The sequence below is a fragment of the Alexandromys fortis genome, unplaced genomic scaffold (assembly GCF_014885135.2).
Source record: "Alexandromys fortis isolate MF-2015 unplaced genomic scaffold, M_Fortis_MF-2015_v1.1 scaffold_61, whole genome shotgun sequence".
Taxonomy (NCBI): Eukaryota; Metazoa; Chordata; class Mammalia; order Rodentia; family Cricetidae; genus Alexandromys; species Alexandromys fortis.
Genome location: NW_026067962.1, coordinates 10,046,468 through 10,065,002, shown reverse-complemented (window position 1 = coordinate 10,065,002; position 18,535 = coordinate 10,046,468). Strand labels below are relative to the sequence as shown.

The 18,535-nt window shown below is 42.6% G+C and overlaps 1 protein-coding gene and 1 non-coding gene across 5 annotated transcripts in view; one reads left to right on the top strand and one right to left on the bottom strand.

Moving 5' to 3' along the window:
* The window catches only part of Ppp4r1 (protein phosphatase 4 regulatory subunit 1), a 54,283-nt gene that overhangs the window by 33,264 nt on the left and 2,484 nt on the right, over positions 1–18,535 (bottom strand). For 2 of the 4 annotated variants that reach the window (XM_050153519.1, XM_050153518.1), the window contains exons 3-4: positions 2,434–2,518; positions 1,673–1,779 (exon numbers count right to left, since the gene is read on the bottom strand). In XM_050153519.1, the coding sequence (XP_050009476.1) occupies positions 1,673–1,779; positions 2,434–2,492 (166 nt within the window). In that variant the 5' untranslated portion in view covers positions 2,493–2,518. Of the gene's footprint in view, positions 1–1,672; positions 1,780–2,433; positions 2,570–18,122; positions 18,178–18,535 lie in introns of those variants that run through there. The other 2 variants (XM_050153520.1, XM_050153517.1) reach the window with 2 other exon arrangements.
* On the top strand, positions 9,927–10,030 carry LOC126508335 (U6 spliceosomal RNA). The gene has a single exon (XR_007593781.1). It is a non-coding gene; the product is annotated as a U6 spliceosomal RNA (small nuclear RNA).

Genomic DNA, 18,535 nt, shown 5'->3' with positions numbered 1-18,535 from the left:
AAAAAAAAAAAAAAAAAAAAAAAAAAAAAAAAAAAAAAAAAATTAATGGTTGAAATTTCCTGACAGATACCCTCAAATTCAAGAAAAATGGCAAATTTGAGTAGAATCCATTTGCACCAAAACACAGTACAATAAAACTAGAGCTCTACATGGAGAGCGCTTTTAAAAGGAAGAAACAGAGACAAAACCAGCCGAGCTAATTTCTCCACAGGAAGCCCCCTGCAGCTCCACACAGCCTCTTTCTTTGACACGCAGTCAGGCTAGCCCAACCAGGGAAACTCAGAGTCAAACTAAGCGTGCCCAGCTCTCACTCCTGGAAGTCACTTTAGAATGGCTCCAGGCACTTCAAGTTTTGTCCAACCATTCATCTTTGTAACAATCAGTATGACCTCTCAATTAGTCTTCCTGTCCCCACATCTCTTGAGCCAGTTCACACTGCTCACCTGTTATAAACCAGCCTTCATGGCCTCCACCCCCACACCTGTGACCAAGACTGCCATCTTCAACTTTTCTGGCTTCTACCCTTGGTTTCCTCAAATATGACCTCTCCCTCCTGTACTGTGTCAGCCCAACAAATCTAACACACCTGTCACGTGACTAAAGAACTTAAACAAAAACTACAAAATGATAGTTTACTAGACCTTTCTAAGGCCACTTCAGAGTAAGCAAACACAAGAACAATTGTATGAAAAGATAAAATAGCACACTTAGAAATATTCTTTCCACTCTGAAAATACAATTAAAATTTTTACCTTAAAACTTTAAGTTTATTAAATGATTAGTTCATTTAAAAAATGAGTCTTGTTGAGAAGCCAAAGAGTTTGTGAGAAATTAAAAACATTTTAATAAAGACTTAAGGAAAAAGAGATTTTTCACATTTATTTTTGGATTACTTGTAAATTCAAGTATAAATATGTACTTAAAACTTGCTATTGGGGCTGGGGAGACAGCTCGAAGGGTGAGTGCCTGCTGTGCAGACACGGGCCCCAGACCACCAACCATCAGCACTCCCGTGAAAGTGGTGTGACTCTGCGGCCCAGCACCCAGAGGAGAGGAGACAGGCAGATCCTGGGAACTTGCTGGGCAGCCATCCTAGCCACACAGCAAGCTCCAGGTCCAGTGAGAAACCTGTCTCAAGGGAGTAAGGCAGAGTCACACAGCAGGACAGCTGGTCTCCTCCTCTGGCCTTTGCAGGCACACACCACACACACTTGTCTTAAAATGTCACACTCTACATTGTGTTCATTTTACCACAATCAAAAGCTCTTAAGTAACATCACATCATTATTATCAAATGTTCACATCAAGTTCCCCCTTCCTCGTGAACCGCCATGCCGCACTTAGGTTTACCTCTTTCCTAAGAGAGCTCTCCCCCGTCAATTTTCATCTTACAAATAATGACTAGAAGACGACATGGTGGCACTATAAACTGATCTTTTTCCCCCCTATGACTAGTGGGTTTAATAATTTCTTTAAAAATTTTTTTTCTGAGATAGGGTCTCCCGATGTAGCAAAGGACAGCTCTGAACTCAAGGTTTTCCAGAGTGCTGGGATTACAGGTGTGGGTCACTTGCCAAGTCTCAGGAAATCTTAAAGAACTCTCTTACCATGGTAATCTCTCCAACAGGGTTAGAAGTAACAACACATTCCTGTTCTCTGTGTGGACACATACCCGAGTCATCCGCTAATCTGCCAATTCTTTCCAAAACAGCAACACAGTCTCCTTCATCATCGCAGACTTCCCTCAGTGTATCCAGCAGACTCCGGGCCACCATTTGTCTACACAGAAAGAAATCCATGGAGTTCAATGCTTTCGATACATAATAGAAGTTTAAAATACAGAAACCTTATGTTTCATAAAGACAACTTTTCTTATTGCAAGTCACATACTAAACTCGTAATTCCTAGGTAGCAAAAAATTGTACCGATTTTACAAATAAGATTATTATCAGCTTTTTAAACCTTTATCCAAATAATTAGGGAAATTTGTAGTCACTGAATTTTCATTTCAATTATCCTCTTATCTACAGTTAACAGTAAAATATATTCATTCTTCATTATATTAAATGTTTTACTAGCATGAGTTTTTTTTTTAATATACAGTGAAAATCTGCTGCAGAGACTCAGCCTCAGCAGACTGCAGCAGGAAGGCTCTAGCTCTCGGTCACTGCTGTGTTCTGGGCCCTGGGACACACAAAGTGCATCATGTCATTGGGTGGAGGAGCAACACACTCCCTAACAAGCAATTAAATGAATAACAAAATTAGCCCAACAACAAACAAAAAGCTGTAAAGGACAATGAACAATAGAGATCAAGCTGTAAACTTGGGGACACTGACTGCTACCTGGCATTTCCTCTGGGATGGATAATTTTATATCCTTGCTGAGGCGAGCCCCTTTCTTCCCTTACATGCTAAGGAAGAACACACACACCTGTTAAACACGTTCTCACTTGCAGCATACTTGTCCAGCCTCCCCAGCGGTGTCAACATTTCATCCTGTGAGACGAAGTCCAGGGCTGAAGGTAGAATAATCACGTCAGACTCTGAGCTGCAGTCATCCACACCAACTAGCAGAGACATCACAAACACTCCTTATAACACTGAATGGGAACGCACCCTGCCTGCTGGAGCAGTATGTGCTTCCGGAGCGGTACAGAGAACTGTAAGACATCTTCAGATCAGCCCAGCGCTAGCCGCTGTCCTCCTCCACCCACACTTCTAACAGCCCCCAGCAGCATACAGCCAGTGGTGAGACAAACTCAGTATCAAGAATTTACATGTTATCAGGTGGGTGACATATGTCTTTAATCCCAAATTTGGGAGGCTGGGGCAGGTAGATCTCTGTGAATTCCAGGCCAGACTGGTCTACAGAGTGGGGTCCAGGACAGCCAGGGCTACAGAGTGAGATCAAACAAATAAATATGTAAATTACATGCTCAGTGAGAATAGCTTGTGAAAAAGCAAACACTGACTTAGTCCATTCTATAATAAAGACACCAAAGCTGAAAAGTGTCTGACTTCACTTACTGGAAAAGAACTAAAAACTATAATTAGTATTTATATTCATTAAACAAATATTAAATACTACTGTGTCAACTACTTGACTTGTGTTGGGGAAGCAGTCATGAAAATGCTTGCTTTCTAAGAACTGACATTCTGTTGAGAAGAGTCTGTTAAGACAACCATGATGGTTACACGTATGCACAGCCCAAGGCAGATCTGCCACAGCAGTTGGAGGGGAAGACTCAGCCAAGAGCTCAGAGGGAGGACTAAAGAGTTCTGAGCGCCCAGAGAGGAAGGTAAGAGTGGGAGATGTCCATTATGTTTGCTGAGTTCGTCAACTCAGGCCACCTGACAAGGGCATTTCTCCACTGTTTGATGACTGAGGAGGAAGGGGCGTAGGGAAGCGAGGCTATTCAGATGTGCTCTCCAGAACTGCGGCTGTGAACAACCAACTGGACCAACAGTCACGGGCAAAGTGAGCGCTGCTGCTGCTTGAGAAGGGTGTGCTGGTGTGACACAGCAGTGTTATGATGAAGGAGGGTGTGCTGGTGTGACACAGCAGTGTGAACTGAGAAGGGTGTGCTGGTGTGACACAGCAGTGTGAACTGAGAAGGGTGTGCTGGTGTGACACAGCAGGGTTATGATGAAGGGTGTGCTGGTGTGACACAGCAGTGTGAACTGAGAAGGGTGTGCTGGTGTGACACAGCAGGGTTATGATGAAGGAGGGTGTGCTGGTGTGACACAGCAGTGTGAACTGAGAAGGGTGTGCTGGTGTGACACAGCAGTGTGATTTGGGAAGAGGGAATGTCAAGTGAGGAACTGTCGCCATCAGACTGTCCTGTGGGCAACTCTGTGAGCACCAGGTGGGTGCCAACCCTGGCCAGGTGGTCTTGGGAGATGTAGGAAAAGAAGCTGAATACGGACCCGAGAGCGAGTTGTTGGCAAGCAGCTTCCCTTCATGGGTGGTGCTCTGCTCCTACTGGAGCGCCACCCCCAATTCCAAAGACGGACCGTGATCAGGATATGTAAGCTAAATAAACCCTTCAGCCATAATAAATACATAGGTAAACAGAGAAACGAATTAATGAATGAATAAACAAATGCTTTTGGCCATGGTGTTTATCACAGAAATAGGAAGCAAATTAGCACACAGGGTCTTCCGATGTAGTCCTGGCCGGCCTAGAACTCAGAGATCCACCATCTCTGCTTCTTGAGTGCTGGAAGTCTGTGCCACCATGTCCAGCAAAAATACTTTAAAATTTTATATTTTAATTTTTCTTTTTAATAGTTAAGAGAAGCTGGGTATGGTGGTGCACACGTAATCACAGCACTCGGAAGCAGGAGATCACACCGAGTTTAAAGCCTACACAGGCTATGTACTGAGCAGCAGGCCACCCTAGGATGCACAGGAAGATCCTGTCATGATGAAGGAGAAAGGAAAGAAGAGGGACTGGAGAGAGGGCGCGGTGGTTTCCTAGCCACTGCTGCTCTTCCAGAGGGCACAGGCTCACTTCCGGGCACTACTGTGGTAGCTCAGCTGTCTGCACTGCAGTCCCAGGGGACCTGACGCCCTCTGCTGGCCACTGCCATGCCAGACATGTGATGCAGGCAAAACACCTGTACACATAAAAGGAAAGAAAAGAACTGGGACACGGTTACACAGGAAGTAAGTGGTCAACAGGAAACATAGGTTAAAGTTCAGGAGTGGCCAACAGAATGAGGCCGGCAGGGAAGCCTGGCGCTAATTCCATCTAATAGGTTCCAGGGCATTTCCAAAACCCTAAGAACTTTGACTGTCTGTCTGTGGACAGGATCTCACTATGCAGCCAGTCTGACCTGGGACTCACAGCACAGCTTAGGCTAGCCTCAAACATCCACTCCTCCTGACTCAAGCTCCCAAGCACTAGAATTAGAGGCATCTACCCAAGGTCACAGCAATTTTTTTTTTCCTATTCTTACTTTATGGCACTTCTGCCCCTTGCTCTAGTAATTGCCTTTTCTCATCAGTGCCTGTCACTGCCTTTCCATCTCATTCATATACACACATACATACATATATATCTCATACATATATACATATATATCTAGTCAAAAGGAAAATCTTATAAAAACTTCTCCTAGATATTACTTTAATAATACAAAAGATTGAGTTCCCAATCAAGTCCCCCCAATGTTATTGCTTATTTAAAAAGGATTTTTAAATGCCTTAAATGAGTGTGCAGCATGGGCCTATCCTGTAAAACTCGCTAAACAATATTCCCATGGAATACTATTAAAGTGAATACAGAAGACTATTTTAACTTGTTAAAGTAAAAATCTTTTCTTAAAAAAAAAAAAGTAAACCACTTAAACATGCCCTTCCACTTCTAGGAAAGATGAGAACAATAACCAAATTTATTCTCATAAACTAGGTGGTTAATGAAACAAATGAGATTAGCCCCATTCTGCCGCAGTCGACTGCCTGGAAAAACAGGTCTCGCCACACCAGACAGATCCTCAAACATCCTGGCAGATTGAATTGATAATCCAGGGAGGCCAAAGCTGCAAACTTTGCAGGACTGAACACCTTAGGGGAGGGCTTCAGAGGGTTGGTCCTCTTCCTCTTGAGTTTCTAAAACAGGTTCACGTGGACTCTCCACTCACAATTCTGCCTCAGCCCCTGAACCATCACACATCCATCTCAGAAGGTCCACTGAGTCTTTAGATGAACACTGGAACTACATACATGTAAGGGTCCAAGGAATAACTATGAGATCAGGGGGACAGATCTCTATCAAAAAGTCCATGTCTCCATCACTACAGTGAAAAAATAACCCCGACCCACAGGATCACAAGCAGCCTCGGAGGAGCCAAGTCTGACACCGAGGGCTGCTCTCGTGCTCACGCAAGGGTCAGGCTCTGAAGTGCGATTCCCAGAGTGACAGAAGCGACTGCAAAAACAGACGTGGCCCTCAAGGGCAACACCTTCGATGTCTAGTATTACGGAGGCCCGAAATATGAGCCTATTTCTAGGAGACCAAAGGTCAGAGAGTAGGAACTTACAAGGCTCTTGTGCTTCTACCTCAAAAACCCCACGTAGGTGTTGAGCAGAGAGTTCTGTAGTAAGGAGGCTGTTTATTGTCACAGCACAGAGGGAAAGCCGGCTCCTGTCAACAGGTGTGGCTAATTGTAGACCTTGTGCTCCAGGAATAGAGAAGATCTGTTCCTACCTCAAACAAGAGTCTAAGGATCCAAGTAAGTTCCAGTTCCCTTTACGGAGAAAACTTGGGATTCTACCCAGGGAGTGGTTTGCCTACAGAATGTTTTGGTTTAGGGTACAAGTGTGACTTGTTTGGTTCTAGCTACAGAATGTTTAACTCTGAATGTAGTCCGTGACTTTCAATGAGCATGTTCATTTCCCATATCATGTTAATGCAGTCTTTTGTCCCACTCTTACCTTTTGGGGTCAGAGTATTTTAAGTAGTTGGAAATTAAACGTGGGCAAATTTCCAGTACTTACTGGAATTCCCTCCCGATACTATCCTATATGTTTCTCTGTTTTATTAGTTTCATTCGCATCGTTATATTCTTTACTATGTATCTAAATCTCCACGCCCTTATTTTTGTCGAGGCTAGTCCCCGATATAGTATACAACAACAAAAACAACAAATAGATATGGAAACAAAGTGTAAACAGACAAATTCAACAGCAGCACCACTCACAATTAATCAAGACGGCAGGACTAGTAGACAAGGACACAGACAATAACTGTACTGCAGCTGCAAAGAGCACATGGACGGCCTGCAGTGCACACCTAGAAGCATCAGGACGGCACAGGAGGGAAGGAATATAAATACTCAAAAGCCCCTGACTTTCGAGTGAGGGAAAAAAAATACACTAGGTTTGATCAACAGAATATATAAAACAAATGAACAGGGAACATGAAGAAATAGCATTAAAAATTTGAAAGAAAAGCCAGACAGTGGTGGCGCACGCCTTTAATCCCAGCACTCAGGGGGCAGAAGCAGGCAGAGCTCTGTGAGTTCAAGGCCAGCCTGGTCTACCAGAGTGAGTTCCAGGACAGGCTCCAAAACCACAGAGAAACCCTGGGGATGAGGGGGAAGGAACAAAACAATAGCAGAATAGAGTATCACTCAGCCACAGGAAAATGTCAGGCATTCTAATGTGCATACATTTGAAGTCTGCAAAGGAAGGGGGATATAAGAATATTTGAAGAAATGATGAACCCCATAAAAACTCAATTTGATGAAAACTATTAATGCATAGGCCCAAAGGAGTCAATGAACCAATGCTATTTGAAAAACCATGAAGAAAAATGCACCTATCTACAATAAAACTGCTTACCACCAGTCACAGAACCTTTTACACTAGAGCTGACTCATTTTACGTATAAAACAGAACAAGACTTCCATAGGCTTCTATAGAAGTCAGTAGAGCAGCAACTTTAAAGTCCCAACAAAGATCAGGGGCTGATCTTTGTCGGGACTTTACAGAGACCATGTTAGCTTCTAACTCCAGTTCCAGGTAATCTGATGCTCTCTTCTGGACTCTGCCAGCACTGCATACACGTGGTGCACATATATACATGCAGACAAAACATAAATAGATAAAAAGATAAATAGAAATCTTTTTTGAAAAAGAAAGTAAGGTCAGTCTAGCACTCCATACCCAACAGCCAGAAACCTTTCAACTACAGGCTTCTGCAGACGTGCAAAGGGTGACGTCAGCAGACATTCAGTAGAGGACGAGAACCTACATCTACACAAAGGAATAAGGAGTATCAGAAACGGTGTGAAGAAAAAGGCTAAGCCGGGTGGTGGTGGCGCACACCTTTAATCCAGCACTCAGGAGGCAGTGGCAGGTGGATCTCTGTGAGTTTGAGGCCAGCCTGGTCTACAGAGCGAGTTTTAGGACAGCTATGGCTACACAAAAACCCTGTCTCGAAAAACCAAAAATAAATAAATAAATGGCTATTAGCTTTGAAAGGTAAAGCAAAAATATATACAGTAAAATGAGTAATAAGCAGTATAATATATACACAAACATACAAGTCAGAAGACTAGAAAAGCATAGAGCATGCTTCTGCAAACTGCCGCATGAAGAGATACTACATGACATCAGTCACAGCTGTAGTAAAACACACCCAGATTAAAAACTTGAAAGCAACCATTACTTTTAAAATCAAGGGTGAATAAAAAATAAAGTCCATAAACAACACAAATGAAAGGAGGGGGAAAAGATAAAGGGAGTAAAATAGAGATAGGATCCATAGGTAGAAAAAAAGTAACAAGAAATTTAAACCCAGCCATATTATAACTGGGAACATTAATTGTGAAAGGCCTAAATATATCTATTAGAAGAACAGGGACTTCAAAATAGGTTTAAGAAAACAACACTAAACCATGTACAACATAATTTCTAACCTATAATTCATAAAATACCTTATGCATTATGAACTAAAGGTTATAAAGCTACTGGACACTCACTTGCCGTCAGCTTTCTCTTTCACAATGTAAGGCTGCTGAGCTAGCGTGATCTCATCAGGCACCTTCATGTGGGCTCTAGAACTCTACGACTATGACCAAACTGATTCATCGTCTCACACGTGTTCACCTTAAAGATAAACATGACTCTGGATCATAAAAGGTAGAGAGCAGGGGAGCTATTGTTAAACACACTGCTGTGTTTAAGACAGTGTGGAGATTTATCAAAGACTCAGAAATTGTTTATGCAGGTCTAGAAGGTGGCCTACAGATATCTATGTATAATAAGTAGCCTCACTAATTTAGCCTGTTTACCAACCACATCTGAAAAACACTCTTAAGACGAGAGGAAAACCATATCTGTCCCCAACTTGTCACCCTTCTATCAATTATGAATGATATTCTACACAAAAATCAGGCTCCAGTCTGGAGTAAGAGGATCATTTTTCTAGTTCTAGTATTGCTGCCTCAGTCAGGAGTCATGGAGTCATTGTGAGTTACCTTCCCTGTCTATTTAGAAGTCCACCCCCTTTACACGTGCCCACGTGCCCCTCATCTCAGGGTCCTCGTGTCTCACCACACCTGCCTTCACACCGTCCTCGATTGGACTTACTGTAACTCTAGATTTCATCCCACTGAAGGCCATAAAACCTTACTACAGATGACTATAGTTTGTCTTACCTAGCCTACTGTGCAAATGCCTGCCACCGGTTATAATAAGAAACTTAGAAATAATCAACAAGGCCAGGCATGGTAAGTACACACCTTTACTCCCAGCGCGTGGAAGACAGAGACAGGCAGATCTCTGATTCAAGGCTGGCCAGGTCTATAACACGGCAGGACTACTCAGAGAAACCGTCTCAAAAAACCAAAACAAATACAAAGAAACTAAAAAAATAAAAATAAACCCTATAACAATATAAACAATGATATATATGTATATTAAATATCAGATGTAATGCATACATACAAAAGCATCACTAAAAATGTTTAAAACCTATCACTGCTGGGAAAAAAAATCCTGCATCACATATACCCTGAAGGATGACAGGGTATCTTTAAATAAAACAGCATCAGACTGTAAGGGTCAATACACAGGACAGGTGAAAAGGTCTCCACAGTCTTCTGAAGCAGTACATTAAACTTACACTTTAAACACTTATTTCCTTGGATGTGTGTGACAGTCAGTGCTCTCCTTCCACCATGTGGATGCTGTATGAAAGGCAGGCTGTCAAGCTTGGCAGCAGTGCTGAAAGCTGAATGTAAGGCCTCAATCATACAAGAAGGCAAGCACCGAGCCATTTTCACCCTAGTACATTCACGTTAAATAGATGGTAACACAAATTACAATCACAATTCTGGAACTAACCTCTAACACATACAAAAAGGTATAACCAGAGGGAAAGAGGACTAACATGGCAGCACAAAGTGGTCACCGTGCTCGCTTCGGCAGCACATGTACTAAAACTGGAACGACACAGAGAATAGCATGGCCCCTGCGCAAGGATGACATGCAAATTCATTAAGCGTTCCATTTTTAAAAAAAAAAAAAAAAAGAAAGTAGCCAATCCAAAAGAAAAAGTAGGAAATAAGCAAAAAAATAATGAAACAAAAATGCCAGCTCTAAATCTAACCAACTATTCCCAGCTAATTAAAATTGGCAGGACTATTTTCAATTAAAAAGAAAGATTGCCAAACAAAAGTAATATAAGCTACTATCCATTAACCTCTTTTCTCTTTTTCTTTCTCTTTCTCTCCTTTCTTTCCTTTCTTTCTTTCTTTCTTTCTTTCTTTCTTTCTTTCCTTTTTTTTGAGACAGTATAAGGCATGCTGTCCTCAGACTTACTATGTAATGTACAGCCCTGGTGATCCCTGAACTTAAGAGGCTGAGGCAGGAGGGTCATGAATTTGAGTCCAATTAGGCCTACAAATGTCCTACTCAAACAGAATGGACTCCTAATAGGAATCTAGCCATTCACATCTCAAAGCCCATTGAAAACTACTTCCAGGTAAGTTAAATTAAACACATATATTCTTCTAATTCTGGGGCATGAGAAAAGTCCGTGCAAAGAACATACCTACCTCCTTGCACTTAACAGAAATCCAAGTAGTTGAAACATCCCAATTTTTTTACAAGAAAGCAAGATCTAAAATGTTAAAAGTTTAGAAGCTAGAAAGAACGAAAATCTCAATCAGGTCTAGGTTCAGCTCTCATGCTCTGCGGCTACTTGTGAACTATCTACTTGAACTTGACCAATTACTTAATTAGAATAGATTTTATCATTTACAAAGTAGTTGTTTGCACCCTATCTTTTTTCAGACAAGGTCCAGTCATATAAATAAGAACTTACTATGTAGCCCAACTGTGCCTTGAACTTGCAATGATGCTTCTGCCGCTGCCTCCTCCATGCTGGGAATACAGGAGTATATCACTACACTGAGAGCCAACAACAATGATGTTGTCTATAAAGATCTGACAGAGCCCACAAATATCAGGCCTCTCCGCATGGAAACTCTGCATTTAGGACTGTTACTAGAAACACAAAATTTCAATGTGCCTTCTGCATGATGAAACCAGTGAATAGGATAGCACCTAACTATAATAGTGACAGGTATGGACCGAATGATTAAAAACAAAAATCAAAACAAAGGCGAAAAGGTCACCCTAAGGAGGTACATATCTGAGATGGCATGCATACATGTGGGTACACACATGGCTTACTTTTAGTTGGCCTGATAAAGAAATAAAACTTTTGGGGGGGGGGGGTTGAGATGCGATTGAAGCTTGACCAATAGGACAAGAAAGAGGTCATTTTAAGCAAAAATCCAAAAGATGATGCTCACTTTTAAACCCAGCACTTGTGAGACAGGGGCAGGTAGATCTCTCAAGTTGGAGGCCAGCCTGGTCTACCAAGTTCCAGGACAGCCAGAGCTGTGTAGAGACCCTGTCCAAAAACAAAATGATGGCCCAAATCTCTATTTCAGAACAAGACTTTTGAAGGGAAAAGCCTGAGATGCCAAACCTGCAGGTATGTTTTCATGACAGACATGAGAGATGCGTTTTCCACTTGTTTAAAGAAATCCACTAAACTGAATTTTACATTCTTTTTTCTTCCACATCACTTTCTGTTTTTACCACAGAATTTTATCCCAATATGACTTTATGTTTGCGAATTTGTTTCTCTGTACCAAAGAGAAGCCTAAAATGTGAACTTCCAGGCTGGGGAGATGGTTCAGTGAGTGAAGGACCCAAGTTCAGACCCCCAGCCCTCACATAAAGAGCCGAGTGCAGTTAAGTCTCTGTAGTCCAATCCGCTCTAGCCAAAAGTCAACTCGATTCAGTGGGAAGCCTCACCTCAGATAAAGCAAGGAGTGACAGAAAGAAACTGGTCTCTGATCTCCACATACGTGTACACAAACACACACACACACTTTTCATCAATCATACAACTTAAAATGTTTGTTTTCATTGCTGTTCTTCATGCTATTGACCAGGAGGAATATAGCACTGACTGTGACAAACAGCAAACAAATTTTTATTGAAAAGGCATTGGTTTTTGTCAACACAACACAAACGCGTCATCTGAGAAGAAGGAACTCTACACAAAAAGCGTTTGTCTCTCTGACAGGGTGTGGGTATGTTTAGATGTGGAATACTTTATTAGCAATTGCTTACACTGCAGCATAAGAACACAGAACCAGGGATGGAGAGGCGGACCAGCACGCTCAGGCATGATGAAGGGGAGGAGTGTTGCAGACGTGACGTGGCCACGTCACTCAAGAGCTCACAGCACAAGACTGGGCCTGTCAACATTCTGTTATAAAAGGTAGGAGCTTACAGGGCCACACCCTTCCCTGAGGATTTTATAAGCAGTTAACAGTTGCTAGGAGCTGAGGGACTCCACAGAGCCTCAACCCACCTAAGAAGCTATTGGCAGTTAAAGGTTACTGGGGGAGAAGGGACCACTGCTAAGGGTCCACACTACTGTAAATACCCCCTCAGCCTTGCTCACAGAAGCAGCCCTAAGGAAAGTCGATGGCTACCGCCCCCAAAGGCACAAAAGAAGAAGAGTAGATAAAGGCAATCCCTGAGAGTAGGGGATGATGACAGAGTAATGGGTGAGCCGATTAAATACACTGTCTACATTGAGGGAGCTGGGCAGGTAATCATACACTACATCTGGAATTCACTAAAACCCAAGCAGCGGGGATAATGTGGAGGATTTTTCTTAATTAAATCATTTTAAGTGGGAAGGCCCACTTTTATTTAACCTTAATTTTTTGTTCGTTTGTTTTTCAAGACAGGTCTCTGTGTAGCCCCGGCTATCTAGGAACTCTGTAGACCAGGCTGGCCTTGAATTCAGAGCTCCTCCAACTTCTGCCTCCCTGGTGAGGGAATTAAAGGTGTGAGCCAGCACTGCTTGGCTCTCTTGATCTTCGGAGGTGGAATGATCCACCTATAACCGGCCACACCTTTTGCTGGCAGCCTATATAAAGGACTGGAAGAAGGGAAGAAGGAAGCCTGCCCTGCTGGCTTGCTCTCTCACTCACAAGTCTATTCTTTTACCGGCATCGGAGCATGCTTCATGGGAATTCTGATGTATACTGAAGATTTGCTGAGACATCCAACCTCATAAAATAAAGAACTATTAAATTCTTGGACCTTCCATTGGTGACAGTCATTGTTGGACTAGTGGACTATATATTTTATCAGTCTGATCCTCTGGAGAACCCTGACTAAAATAACAAGTATGAAATTACTACTAAAGTAATAAAAAATGGGACTTTAACATATTTTAACAAATAAACATACCAAAAAGTGACCAGGGAGCTCCCTTGCAGGCAGAGTTCCAGTAAGTAAGTCTGACAGACTCAGGACAGACAGCTGTCACTCTAACTGGGGTGGAGAGTGTCAGGCAGTCATCACTCCTCCCGTCCTTTACAAGAGGGGAGCCTGCCTTTTACAGTGCTGAAATCTGGCAGACGTTACTTCCCAGAAGTGGAACTGAAAGGCTGGAGTGCTGAGCAAATAAGATGACCACATCACTGTCCTGACAAAACGCAAAAACAAAGACGGGCACGCTGTCTAGATGCCAGTGTCTTTGGTACAGGGCTCACACGCCCGTAATCCCAGTCTCTAGATGCCAGTGTCTCTGGTACAGGGCTCACATGCCTGTAATCCCAGTATCTAGAGCCAAAAGCTGGAAGATTGCAAGTCTGAGGTCAACCTGGGCTACATAAGCTCTGGCCACTTTACACTACATAGGGAACACTGTCTCAAATAAAAATAAAATAGGGAGGGGCTGGAGAGATGGCTCAATGGTTAAGAGTATTGCCTGCTCTTCCAAAAGGTCCTGAGTTCAATTCCCAGCAACCACATGGTGGCTCACAACCATCTGTAATAAGGTCTGATGCCCTCTTCTGGCCTGCTGGCATACACACAGATAGAATATTGTATATATAACAAATGAATAAATAAATAAATATTAAAATAAATAAAATAGGTAAATTAAACTGAAAAATAAAACCGATGTAGCATCACAAGTGGTGAGCGCTGAGAAAACAGACACAAGTGCGGTGTGTGAAGTTCAGTTAGCAGTTATGATGAAGGATGACGTACTGCAATACAGACTCCACATGCACAGCAGAATTCCACCAGTGCTACATGCTTCAGAGCGAAAAGTGACTGTGTCTAGGAGAGAATGCCTCTGCTCTTAGGAGATGAGGACTAGAGGTAGGTTACAATTTATTCCTGAAAGGCCCACTCAGAAATTAAGAGTAACCCATGCACTGTATTTTGGCTGTTTGTATAATTATGTGGACGGAGGCAGAGCCAACTGGAAGAATGTTAACAGTGACTGGATACAGGTGGAGTTTCAGTCCAGAAAGTCACTATATTAGTGCTGCTTTTATGTGAGAGTGAAGACTTAAAACTAGTAAGTTTAATTTTAAAATAAATTATATAACCCAAATTAGGATTTTGTTCTAATTTAGTTTGCTCAGAAAAGTAAAGGTCCACCTCAGTAGTTGGTAACTCTATCAAGTTATGTAAAGTTATATACCAAAGGCCTACTATGTTCTGGGGACTCAGCTATGGGTAAAAATAAAAGTGTCAGACCTTGGATTTTACAATAAAGAAGCCAGCAAACTACGGCCAGCATGTCAAAACAGTTCCATCTTCAACTGTTGTAAATCAAGTCTTATTGGGAAACATCTTAGGTTCATCTATTTATACAGACACTTTTACTCTTTTATGGTAAATCCGAGCCATACAAAAGCAGCCACGAGTTTACAAACCTGCTGCTTATACTACCTGACCCATTATAGACTAGCTTAGTGTTGTAGCAAAAACATAATTAAGCCACTTCTGGGGGGAAGAATACTATTTTTATTTTTGGAGACGGTCTCTATTATGTAGCTCTGGCTGTGCTAGAACCTGGAACTCACTCAGTAGACTAGGCTGGCCTTGAACTCAAGAGTTCCTCCTGCTTCGGCCTCCTCAGTGAGGGGATTAAAGGACTGTGCCTCACGCCTGTCTTGTTTGGTGCTGGGGATGGAACTCAGCACCTGCACATGGGAGGCCAGAGCTCTCCACTTAGCTACAACCCTAGCCCAAATCCTAACTTTAAAAAGACAAACCTGAGAAGCATGGGATTCAGTCTTTACATAGTCTCAGGCAACGATGTCTGTCAAATCTGAATTTGAACTTTGCAATAATGTGCAAGATGTTTATTAAAACATATTAAAGTTACTGAAGTACTGAACAGCACTAACTCTTTAGAGATGGTTTTTCTAAGTAACTGAAACACTATCTAGCCAGGTGATGGTGGTGCGCATCTTTAATCCCAGCACTCGGGATCTAGTTCTAGAATTTGAGCTTGTGTAGCCTAGTGTGACTCAAACGCACTACCTTCCAGCCTCAGCCTCCCTTGTTTTGGGACCACAAGTAAGCATCCCTACCACCCTGTATGGCTAAGAATAATCTATGGCACAATGGACCTTCCATATGGACAGATTTGGCATCCATGAATGGGGTAGGGGAGCTTGCTTCTATATTGAACACATATAAATTTTCGTCATTATTTGTGAAATAGCACAATAACTCTCTGTATTAGATATTAGAAGAAATGACCGAGGGATGTAAATAAGCGCAGACCAGGGAGTGAGCAAGCTCATGCTTTCTAACTGCTGATTGAGAGAAACACAGCTACCAAACAGGACTCACAGGTGTGGGTCACCATGGGGTCCCCTAAGTTTGAGGACATTTCTCTTACTGTCTCATTAGCCCAATTACTTTGGTTAGTCATTCTTTTTCCATGGGTAATTCAAATAAAAAAGTGAATAAACCCAGATCCAAATTATCATAAATTCCCAGCAAGCAAGTAAAGTGTTAAGTGAGTTATTTCTACCAAAACACAGCTGAAGTAAATGTAAAAATGATCGACTTTAGAACCCAGCTGTAAATACGAAGGTCCTGTGCAGCATTAATGCTGTACTGACCAGTTTCAACAGGCACGTGCCTGCCTCCTCCCGCTTCCCTCACAAGTGCACAGTACCTGTAAGTGAGAGCTACAGTTGGGCGGAGGGGCACGACAGTTCATCTGCTTCTGCGTGTGTCTAAATTCTCACCCGAAAATCATGTTCTTGAAAACCAACAAAGCACACTGGAAACTAAAAATGTGCAATCTTCCTATTATTTGACAATCAAACACTTATTCCTGGTTTCCAGAAACTCTCAGCAAACTTGAGGAACTGTGAGCCTGATGCAGAAGGGAGGGGGGCATCAGTAGGACTGTGGGCTGAGAGGAATAGCTAGTTCTAGCCTCGTCATTTCTGTCCTCTGCCTGCACACTCCCCACAAGCCTCCCAAAAACATGTAAAAGGATTCTAGAACCTCGCCAATGGAAAAACCTGTGAAATGGCACACTCTACACCCGGCTCCAAATGCTCAGAATCACGCTGTTACTGTTAAAACAAGCGTAAACAAGAACTAAGCTAGATCCTGGGTGCCACAGCAGCACTCTGGAAACTGAAACCCTAGTAGCACCCTGGATTAGATGTCAGAACTTCAGGCCTGGCTTCCAACCAACAGTCTACATGACAATGTTATAAACTGGGCAATGTAAATTTCAGTATTTTATTTTAAAATTTTTAAATTATGTGTCTGGGTGTTCTGCCAGGATGTATGTCTGTGCGCCACCATGCCTGGTGCCCATGGAGGCCTAAAGAGGGTGTTGGATTCCCTGGAGCAGGAGTTACAGCCGGTTGTGAGTCTCTATGCAAGTGCTAGGAACTGAACCTGGGTCCTATGGAAGAGCTGAATGCTCTTAATCCCTGAGCCATCTCTCCAGGCCCCAAACACGGTATTTTAAGAACCTAGGTTAAAGTTCTGCCTGAACTTGGGGAGTTCTGTCCCTGTGATCAGCATCCAATGACCAGAGCACAGAGGGAAGGTTTACTTCCATATGCTGCTTTAGTAAGTCTACATGTTCATCCAACTCCTACAGTGATTCTCTAGCCACACTAACAACTTTTCCTGCAGCTGCCCTAACTTATCCATTTCAGAAACTCAGCAACATCAAATTGTACCTTTGGAAAACTGACAAAAAATGCCTAAGCATTTCTCTAAAAATCTATAATTATATATTGATTCCATTATTCAAGAAAGATAATCTTAAATTTTTAAAAATTTTACTCAGAAATCTGCTGAAGATCTATTCAAATAGCCACTTGTTTGCCTTCATTTTGAAAATACACAAGACATTACTGAAACGTTTCAAACATGAAAAGTTTTATTATATTTAATTTCAATACATTCTAATAGTGGCAGCATTCATCTTTATGGCCTTTCCATAAACAATACAATACACTTACTATGACTGAAGGAAATTTTTTCTCCAAAGGTCTTTGATCAACTCCTTCTCCCAGTCTACAAAATCCATACAAACTCAGGGACTGGACCCTCACCTTCTCCTTTCTTGGTGTCCCTTCCAACATGGCCTTGGCCATGAATCTTTTAGAAAAAGATAACCAAGATTCAAGGGCCTGACCACAAACTAATTTTCTCCCTATTATGAGGGCACCCCAGCTGGCTGCCCTCTGCCATCCCAGGCTCTGACAGTGGTTCTCAACCTGTGGGTCGTGACCCCTTGGAGTCAAATGACCCTTTAACAAGAGTTAACTAAACCATCAGAAAAGAGATATTTACATTATACTTCACAGTTGAAAATCACAGTTGCGAAGTAGCAACGAAAATAATTTTATGGCCGGGAGTCACCACACCATAAAGAACTGTATTAAAGGCCACAGCATTAGGAAGACTGAACCCGCTGCTCTGGGATGTGAGAAGCCTTCTTCTTTCTTCACAAGCCATCTTGCTCTCTATGTGAGCACTACAGTCAGATTCTCTTCCTCACTCTTTCTCCCTTCACAAGAGACCAGAGTGGCTAAAGACACTGTTCCCAAAACTCTAGGTACAGGTATTAATGTGTAAAAGCTTTAGTAACCGAGAAAACCCAGGAGTTTCTCTAAGAATCTTCAACCAAATTACAATTAGCTGATTTTGCCTTTGAATACATTACCTAAACGGAACGAAAACTAAACGTTAAAAAGGTAAACTCCACAACGTCATACCGTTTCCTCCTTTTCTCGTGGCTCACGTCAGTACTGTTCTTAGAGCAGCACACACTGCCCATGCCAAGTGATGAATGATGACATAAGGGAGGGGACTTTTCTCAGACCTGTCCCAATGACAAGACACAGGCATGAGGGAGCTAAGTGAGACAAGACACCCCAGGTGATCCAAAGTGCCCCTTGCCAAGACTGCAACAGGCAGGCCACTGGCTCCTTCCTGACAGCACTCTTGAGAGCTCAAGTGCTGCCCATCCTTCCCCTTTCTTTCTACCCTCCTCCTCCAGACTGCTGCTCCCCAACAGCCACGGAGAAACTGCCCTGTGCCTCTGCAGGGGGGCATGGCACCTACCTCAAAGTGAAGGAATGCTCAGATGTTCCTGCTACAGCCAGCCTCAAAGACGCACACCTTATAC